Source organism: Magallana gigas, chromosome 2 (assembly GCF_963853765.1).
Source record: "Magallana gigas chromosome 2, xbMagGiga1.1, whole genome shotgun sequence".
Classification (NCBI taxonomy): Eukaryota; Metazoa; Mollusca; class Bivalvia; order Ostreida; family Ostreidae; genus Magallana; species Magallana gigas.
Window position 1 is genome coordinate 29026077 of NC_088854.1, and position 10187 is coordinate 29036263.

Genomic DNA, 10187 nt, shown 5'->3' on the forward strand with positions numbered 1-10187 from the left:
ATTCCAGGGAAAAGGAATGTAATAGCGGATCAGTTGAATAGAGGGCGACAATTTCCCAAGGTGACAGAATGGAGTCTCAACCAAGAAATAGTTCAGCAGATTTTTCGAGCTTTTCCCACTCCAAACATAGATTTATTCGCAACAAGGAAAACCGGAAACTAACAGTGTTTTGTTCTCCGTTTCCAGACGCTTTGGCATGGGATTGCGATGCGCTAGCTGTAGATTGGACAGGGATGTTTGCGTATACATTTCCTCCTCCCATATTAATTCCGAAAGTACTCAGGAAAGTGGAACAGGAGTCGTGTGTTCTTCTCATCGCTCCGTTTTCACCAAGACAGTCATGGTTTCCAGACCTACTACATCTATTGGTCGACATTCCAAGGGAACTTCCAATAAAAAGAGACATGTTGACTCAAAGAAGAGGGCAGTTCATTCATCCAAGTCCAGAAAGTCTGCATCTGGCGGTTTGGAAAATTTCAAACAACAAAGAACAGAGAATAGATTTTCTGAGAAAGCTAAGTCATTTATTTTCAACTCCCGAAGACAGTCAACTAGAAAAATGTATGATGCTAGAATACGAATCTACAAGGAATGGTGTGCCAAGAACCAAAAGTGCCACTGTCGCTGATTTAGTAGACTTCTTCATCTATTTGCATGAAGAACGTAATTGTAAGTCAAATACGTTAATGGGTTATAGGTCAGCAATAGCATCTATGCTTAAGGGTTGGAGCAATAGTTCTGTCATTAACAACACTGATCTGTCAAAGTTGATAAAGGGAATATACAATTCTGAACCTAATGTACGACCATTACTTCCAAATTGGGATTTGCCGACTGTCCTTTGGAAGTTGTGTGACTCCCCATTTGAACCGATGAATTCATGCGATATGAAGTACCTTACATGGAAGACAGTGTTCCTTGTAGCTCTGGCAACAGCATCAAGAGTAAGCGAAATTCAAGCTCTTTCAATTGGAGAGTCACATTTACGTCTTGACCAGAATGGAATACGTTTATTACCAAATATACAGTTTTGAGCCAAAACTCAGAGATTAGGAAAGCCATCATGGAAACCAATATTCATACCAGAGTTTAATAGCTTTGCAACAGACAGTAGAGACTTGCTTTTGTGTCCTTGTAGAGCACTTAAAATGTACCTAACAAGGACAGAGTCTTCTCGTGGGGATGAAAAGTGTTTACTCTTGACTTACAAATCGGACTCACAAAAACCAGCATCCAAGAATTCAATTTCAAGATGGATTGTGTCACTAGTAAAGTTTGTGTATGAACAACAGTGAGACTTTATCTCATGTGCGTGCACATGATACAAGACGATTGGCAACTTCATGGGCCCTTTTCAATGGTGCAACTCTAGAAGAAATTCTACAGACAGCTCATTGGGCAACAGAAAACACCTTTACTTCATTCTATATGAGAGATGTTCCTCAAGGAGAAGCTCGCTTTGCCAAGTCATCAGTCCTTGATACATCGAGATGGGCAAAAGAAAAAGAACAGAAATAGAATATCTTTTTGGGTGAGTGTATTCTTTATTTTACTATTATATGATAGTGATTGTAATTCCCACCTAATATTTCTGCTACAAATTATGCAAAAAATTGATGCAGGTAAGTATAGATATTGATGTAAACTGGAGGTTTTTAAAGGTAAAACCCCTGTTTACGAGATATCTGTACTTACCTGCATCACCCACCCCTGTTCATTGGGTCCTAGTTGTTTAGGCCCTCATTAAACTGAAACGGAAGTATGCTTGTGCATTATGGGTAAACACTAGATGATACCACAGGGGTGGTCTCAAAAGTTCAGGCATGATCGTAGGCAGCTCGGGGAAAATGCAAAAAATTGATGTAGGTAAGTATAGATATCTTGTAAACAGGGGTTTTACCATTAAAAACCTCCAGTTTCTATACGAAGCTATGTTCTGAAACAGGGCTACAAGGGTAACGAGGGTAACAAACCCTTGTTTATTCTGAAACAGCGTTACGAGGGTAACAGATCCTTGTTTATATACTAAGCTATGTTTTGAAACAAGGTTACTAGGATTACAGACCCTTGTTTATATACTAAACTATGTTCTGAAACAGGGTTACGAGGGTAACGGACCCTTGTTGCTACATCTCTATGTTTCTAAACTAAGCTTTGTTTTGAAAGAGGGTTACAAGGGTGGAAAACGAGGGTAACAGACCCTTGTTTCTCTACTTAGCTATGTTCTGAAACAGGGTTAATGGGGTTACTAGGGTAACTGGCCCTTGTTTCTATACTAAGCTTTGTTCGGAAACAGGGTTTAAAGGGTTACGGGGTAACAGACCTTTATTTCTCTACTTAGCTATGTTCGTAAACAGGGTTACAAGGGTTACGAGGGTAACTGGCCCTTGTTTCTATAATAAACTATGTTCTGAAACAGGGTTACAATGGTAACGAGTGTAACAGACCCTTGTTTCTATACTAAGCTTTGTTCTGAAACAGGGTTACAAGGATTACGAGGGTATCCTAACTAGTACATTTTGTGCGACCGCTAAGGCGAGTGCAGCTTATGATTAAATACCGGTATGTATGTACAATGTATTTATCATTAAAAAATAGTATGGTTTTACAAATGGGTGCAAAAAAAGTAAAATAATTGGATACAAATTAAATACAATTTTGCTGTCATGCTGCTTAACGAAATATTGATTGTAAAATATTGTACAATTTGTAAATTTTTCCCATTTGTCATGCAGTTTGTGACTCGGTCCAACAAACATCAACAGACGCCAACGGATACAGACCGGTCATAAAATGAAAAATATAAATCAAAAAAGGAATTGCATGAGTTCCGTTTAAAACAAATGCGCACGCATAGCTACAATAAATTTAGTGTACAACCTGCTAGTAGTCCAACGTTCATCAGATTGTGTCCGTTCCACGTATTGAGTTTGCATGCTGTATGAAAGAACTGATTTCATCGGACATTTACCTTACGTGTTCATGCGCGGATCAAGAAATTTTTGCCGGGGGGGGGGGGGGGGGGGGGTCAAAGGGATAATTTTTTTCCCGGGGGAAGGGGGGGGGCATACTTTTCGTAATTTTACTACAGGAATTGAATAAATTCGAATTTACTTGTGGGTTAGGACCTCCGAACCCTTCTTGATTCTTGATACGTGCCAAACAAAACAGAGGGACAAGAACACGGATTTAATGGATTCAAAATGTTGTCATCTATAGAATAGCATGTACATCATATTAAAGCATATTTCCTGATATAGCTTTTGAAATAACTTTATTCACAATAAATAAAAATGACACTTGAAATAGCCTTTTCGTAATAAAGTGAGTATACAGAAATGTATGATGATGGCGGGTATTGATATTGCAAATAGTTTATTAAAACGTCATTCGCCATGTCGAGGGCACAGATAAAACCATCTATCTACAAAAACTTTTTACCTAGAAAGGGTACTCCATATGTCTTATTCTCCACGTACATGAAAATATGACAGTAAACAAGGCCTTGTGGAAGTTTAAAAACACAAGCAAATTACGGTATATTTTTGTTATGTGTCAGCTTTGTGAAATATGAAGTCCATATAAACGTTCCGATATACACATATACTATAGTATCTATCAAAAGAGTGAATGATTAGTAAACCTTTATACATAATTCCATAATGATTCTTTTTAAAATACGCAACTACCGTAAATAAATCGACAATGCTTATCTCTAATTCTCGACCAAATACAGGTAGTCGATGCACAGTAAATTAAATGCATGTTAAAAAATCGATTTCATTGAACTGCTTTAAGCACTGTCCGTAAATCATTGAATTCGTAACTTCCTAGTTACTCCTGATTGGCAGTTTGCATTTTTTTAAAAGAAGTTTTATGGTACACAAAAAAATATAGATAGATAAAGACGCGCATTTGACAACGAGGAGTTGGCTGTGTCCACATAATGTCCACAAGAAGAATCTAAGATTTATGACACTGCTCTTCTTTCGAGTTCTTCGGCTGCACGCAAAAAAGTTACATATACATATTTTAACTATGCACTCTGTTAACAAAATAATACTGAATAATATATAAAATAAGTGATGAAGTGTATGGCTATACAAAACGAAATAACCAGATTTCTTTAAGTTAACAATTCTTATGCGTTAAATACAAAAACTGAAAAACATGTAAAAAACCAGCAATTCGTTTTACGGAAATCCTTAATTGATTCTACCTAAAATACTAAATAAACATTTAAATGAATCGACAATGTCTATCTATAATACTCGATCGAATACAGGTTGCAGATGTAAAGGTCAATTAAATGGATTTTTAATACTAATAGAAACTTTTCGAAATGATTGGAACCATGACTTCCTTGTCCATGCTGATTGGCAGGTTAGAAGTTCTTGTAGATCTATTTTCTGTTTTATAGTATTCACTAAATGGTTTAAAGAGACGCAATTGGATCAAGAGGTGTCAATTTTTGTGTCGCCGAACTGTGCCCTTATTACTCTTTTTTAATCGAATCATCAATTATTATTTGTCTGTAAGCACAAAAGCTTACATGCATGTCTTAACATAATGTGCTCTGCTCACAGATCACTAGTTATACTGTATATTACAAGAAAGTGATGACGTATATTGCAATTTGGAGGCAGGAGCAAAACCACAGAACTAAAATTCCCAAATTGTTAACCATTCTTATACCGTACATGTTGTCATCCGACTGGCAACAATGGCAAAAACATGAGAAAGCCTTCATGAGCGGCGCACACCATGTCTGTGGCGACCATTTACAGCTTCTGCAATACAGCGTACAGCAACATAGCGGACAGGGCACGTTGCACGTGCAACACAATTCTCTTGGCCGAATTCGACAGCAATAATCGGGATTCTTGCAGCAGCCGCAACGCCACCATGTGTTGCAACATCCGCCTGCTTCGGCGAGTCCGGTAAAGCTAGTGGCGTATCGCGCTGTCAAAGAGACAGTAGCGCTGATGACGCTCAAAAGCCCATACAAAGCAATAGATTTTCCGTCATTGCATCTACATACACCGAAGAACGACAGCGTCATACCAATTTGAGGAAGCTCTTCGAAAAATAAGACCAGCAGCACTTCGCTCTGTGCATGTAAAACTTGGAACACTCCCGGTTTACAGGTACTGATCATCTCGCATCCAATGTTGATAATTTGAATGATTGCGAGTAGGGACCCAATTAAAGAAAACGCAACCAAAGCTTTCCACATCTTCGATATATTTTCCGTTTCACATAACCCTAAAGTAGCATTTCTAGTTTTGGTATCGTTTCCAAACGCTATAAAAACCTCTTCATTCACGGAACATCTTGGTCCTTCTTTACTAGCGGAATCGAACGTAAAGTACTCGTTTTTCTCTCCAGCACTGACTATTAACCAATCCATACACAAATCCCAAACGATACACACAATCACTATTAAACGCGCCAAAACACCGCTTGTAAATACTGGTTTGCGTTTTTCGAGCTTCTCCTCTTTGTAAGGAAGCGCTTTCATTATCCAAGATGGTTGTGTTTTCGCCCCGCCCGGTTCACTATAATGGTTGTATTCAGACGTCGTATACCTGTTCCCGTCATATTTAATGTAGGCGTCCCCGGGAAGTTTGGAATCAATGCTGGTCGGGCGTCGCTGCTCCGAGAGGATTCCACGTGGTGCGGGATATCGCGGATTATCATTGCCCACATATCCCCTATTCTCGAAAGCCTCATTCCTGTTAATGACGCCATTTTGACTATGTCTTTGATTTTCACTTATACCCGCAAAGCTGTTCCGGGTTCTTGCTATGGCTATTCCAGGCATCGGTATGTATCGCTTGTCTATGTGGTGGACCGCGTGGTTGTAATCAGGAGACGGTTCTTCGTGTGTAGGCCTCCTGTAGTCCCCGAAATCACTGGGTGGGTACATACGACCCTGCACAGGCCTAGGTTGTCGCATATCCCTCATTTCAACCATATCCGGGGACTGAAAATCCTGACTGCGGTACCAGTCGCGCGTGTAGTCTTGGCGATCCATGATCACTTCCCACTGGAATTATTTTCTTCACCCCTTTTTCGCTGGCGTCTTGTAAGGACAACACCCGGTTGTGTTTCTCTTCGTTTTACCTTCCGGATTTGCCTGGGACAGGTGCGTGGTAACTTGCTGTTATCAATTCAGATATTGATAAGTGTCCAATATGTGTCGATAGTATGTTCAATCGAGGTTTGCCGATAACACCCAAGTCCACAGTCTTTTTCTGCAATCACAAGATAAACATTGCGTAATAGACGTTCACATACCTCCATTTCATGGAATCATACTGCAGAAAAGTAAACTAATATTCGCGTTTTTCATGAACGAAATATCATTGATTTTTCTTTTCTTCCTGCTTATGCGCCTAAGTATTTACCAATGTCTTTTGTCTGTGTTAAAGAACGCGTCCCTGGCGTTTTAATTTTTCACAGTGCGGAACATTCAAACAAATCAAATTTAAAACACTGCATTCCCTACCCTTATGTTTCGGTGCAGTAGAGTAAACGTTGTATTAACAGACACTATATATGTGCCCTTTAAAAACGGTACCCGAAAAAGTTGTATGCAAATGAAACGAACCGAATGCATCATTCATAGATAAGGCCTTGTGGAAACATGATCTAACCCTTGCATAGTATGTTCATGTGGAATTTACATATCAGGAATAAGATTACCCGTCTGCCATACCGCAGAATGAAATGTAATGCTAAATTTGGCTGTAGAAGGCTCGTGATGTCTAATCAAAGGTGTTGTTTCTTCTAAACACTGGCACGAAGTGGTATCGTCTTCTTTAAAATTGGGACAGAGACTAGTATATATTACAATGCACATGTATAATGTACATACACTCTAAGTTGGTCACATGGAGAAGTAAAAGCTAGATAAGTACATGCAAAGGCATTAAAACAATACAAGTGGTAGATACATTTTTAGGGTGGAGGGGTGGGGGTGTTGGTGCATGGTAGGTGGATGGGTATATCGATAGAAGTTTTGGTATATACATACGATTTAAAACGTGTCAGTGTTTTATAGTGAGCACATTTGACAAACGAACCCACGTGACTACTGTATTTGAGTAATTTATTCCATACGTGGGTTCGACATAGGTCATGCAGTTAACAGCTCTCGCTTGATATAGGAAAAACCTGGAAATTTTCATACATTTTTTATTTCTTAAGTACAATCCTCAATGTTGTACAAACTTCCTATTTTCACAGGAGTTTTCTAAATGTTTTCTATAAGTTTGTACATGGTTAGGCTGACAGTAAACAAAGGCTTTGAAATGAATGCCCGTCCTCGATTTACTATTCGTAAAATTACGAGTGTTGACTGACCCTTTCTTTGTTGTAAAGTTTCGTGCTTTTTATATATACTAAATTCAGCACTAAAACTTGTTGATTCTTAGGTTTAAAATCCAATAGATGATATTTGATAAAAAATGGTGCTTAATTTGAATATTCATTTTTTCAGATTTTACCGGGGCCCAATAAGTGCACTTGTTCTTTGTGCGTTAAAATTGTTACCAGCGAAAAGAGCAAAAATCTTTCTGCTTATTAATTCCCCAAAACACACACAAATAAACAGAAATTAAAAATAATAAAATTTAAAAAATATGAAAACAACTTATTAATGGAGATACAAATTCAAAAATATGAAAACAACTATATAACTGTAATGTTTCGACTGGTATATACATGTATTATTATATCGTAAATTCAGAATGTACTGTTGGTATAAATACAAAGTTGTCATTTTTGGGAGTTGATTTTAATCAACTCTCCTATGCTGTTACTCTGGCAAACCGAAAGTAAAACAGTGTTTGGACCTAAGCACAAATCATCACCGCTGACAAGACTAAGTTCTTGAAAATAATAGAAAAAAATTCGATGTAATGTATGCTGAAGCATTGATTTTCAAGGACTCTTATTTGTAAACACTTTGAAAATAGTCAAATTTTATACACTACGAACAATTTAGATATTTTTGTAGTCTCATGTATTCCTACGCCAGAGTTAATTTTGTCTCGTTCAACCAGACGCTCGGCTGTCTCCGTAAATCTGCGACAAGCAGAGAGGGGGCTCTCTTGCTTGTCGGAGATTACCGGAGACAACCGAGCGTCTAATTAAACGAGACTAGAGTTCGATATCATTAGTGCTTGGATCCATACAATTTTTAGAATTGTTTCGATAACTAATACATACCAGTTGAATTCTATCTTTAAATATTTCACAACATGATTCACATGCGGTCTCTCGAAATTCTTGTCGGAAAAGTCTAAAAAATCATATTATAAAAAATTACGTTATTCAAATACAAACTAGAAACAAATTGCCATGCAAGATAAATTGATTTTAAAAGAAATGATAATCGATAAAATCAACTCCCGTCAGTACTTCAGTACTTTGATTTTGTATTTACAACCACCCAGAAAATTCGTCACATGAAACTATATAGTAGAATACCCCAGTTGCAGTTGAGGAACGATCGAATGGTTTTAAAAAATTCAAGTCGTCTTCAATGCTTTTGTGGTTCATCAGTGTTATTATGAACAACCAAAGAAAGAATCATGCTGTTAATAATTTTTATACGTTTCATTTGAGTTCTCTTCAATATTTAATTTTAAAATGAGTAAAAGTACCTTAATATATATATATACATGTATCACACTCTGGTTTGCTAAGTTTTTAAATTAAAATTTTTAAATTTCAATGAAAAATATAGACCCAAATGGCCAGAAAGTCTGTCGACGGTCCGTGCATTTTATGCGTTCCGCTGTTTTTTAAATGCATTCGGCTAAAAACTATATTTACCTAAATGATCCACGAATAATAAGGGAGAATATGAATAAATCATGAACGATAAACAAGAGAACACAGCTTTTAATGCATGTATTACTTGCAAGGGTTAATTTTGATATTTAGTAATTTGTCAATCAAATGTGCAGTATTGACACTAAATTCATTACGCACTTGTGTAGTATCTTACAAACAGGTAGAGAAGGGATTTTTCAAGCAAAAAAACCCCCACTGAATTAATTTACAAGTGTAAATTTAACATGTCTCAACCTCTTCTTCATATAAATTCGAATCCGCCTATTAATTATTATATCCTCCGCTGTATGTACTTTATTCTATGTTTGCATGTTAAATGAATCGTAATGATTATTGCATACTTATGGTCAGCATAAATAAATCTACATTTACATGTACATGTATTAGATAGCTGGGTTCAAATTCAGCGAGGTTTTCGTGACGGTGGAAATCAATGGGAATGGTGACATTTTTGACACATAGCGACACTATAGAGGTTGTTTTAATCTTGAAAGCAGTGTATTAACCTGCGATTTTATTTTGCTGAGCCCCCCCCCCCCCCCTTCCACTGCTATTATGTTATGTATGTAACTTAAACCTTTATGATAATAAAAATAAATCGATTTTATTTTTAATTCAGAAGATTTCTCTTCAGGGATATATATATCAAACCAATTTTTGCAAAGGACGGCAATAATGTAACTTTGCTTCAGTCATGGCCTCTAAATAACTTTTCCACCAAAAAATATAACACTAACTGAAGTTTATAAACCACACTGTTTTTGTCATTTAAAATTGCAATTCAAAATATTTAAAACAAAATACTCTGTTATTCTTTAATGTGACGAGAGAGAGAGAGAGAGAGAGAGAGAGAGAGAGAGAGAGAGAGCTCTTGCATCATGAATTAAAAAAAATTATCCTTTATTTCTTTGTAGTTTTTATAATAAAGTTACTGTCGACTGTGTGGATGCAAGGTTGAATGACGTACGTCAAAATGCAAAGGGGGGGGGGGGGGGTTAGAGACAAGCGGTCAGTTGATATGAATTTATCCTAGTGAGTCATGAAACAGGTAGACGGGTGGCGCTAACATACTTTGCTTAAATATTTGTATTGCTTATCACAGGTTCAAATAGACTTTTGATAAATAACCATCCGCCTCCACATATGAATCAAAAAGGGGAAATGCAGTATGTCGCCCTTGTACTATATTTTAAAAGTACTTTCATTTATCTGACTGAACTCAATCCCACTACCTACTATAATACTTAAATAAAAGATATACAGCGACTAAAGGAATTGTTCGAATGATTAAAAAATAATTAAATATTCAGATGAGTTTACTG

The 10187-nt window shown here is 37.0% G+C and overlaps 1 protein-coding gene across 2 annotated transcripts; it reads right to left on the reverse strand.

Annotated features, from left to right (window-relative positions):
• Positions 1-3259: 3259 nt before the first annotated feature.
• LOC105347486 (uncharacterized) lies at positions 3260-6541 on the reverse strand. Of its 2 annotated transcripts, none has more exons than XM_011456597.4 (2): positions 6411-6541; positions 3260-6257 (listed from the first exon to the last, which is right to left on the reverse strand). In XM_011456597.4, exon 2 carries the CDS (start codon positions 6035-6037, stop codon positions 4607-4609), a length of 1431 nt encoding a protein of 476 aa, XP_011454899.3. In that variant the 5' UTR covers positions 6038-6257; positions 6411-6541; the 3' UTR covers positions 3260-4606. The 2 variants fall into 2 exon arrangements, with proteins under 2 accessions (XP_011454899.3, XP_011454900.3); XM_011456598.4 differs by having other exon boundaries at positions 6512-6526.
• Positions 6542-10187: the final 3646 nt, after the last annotated feature.

Coding starts and splice junctions, on each gene's coding strand:
- LOC105347486 (XM_011456597.4), bottom strand. CDS start 6,037: ATGGATCGCCAAGACTACACGCGCGACTGGTACCGCAGTCAGGATTTT.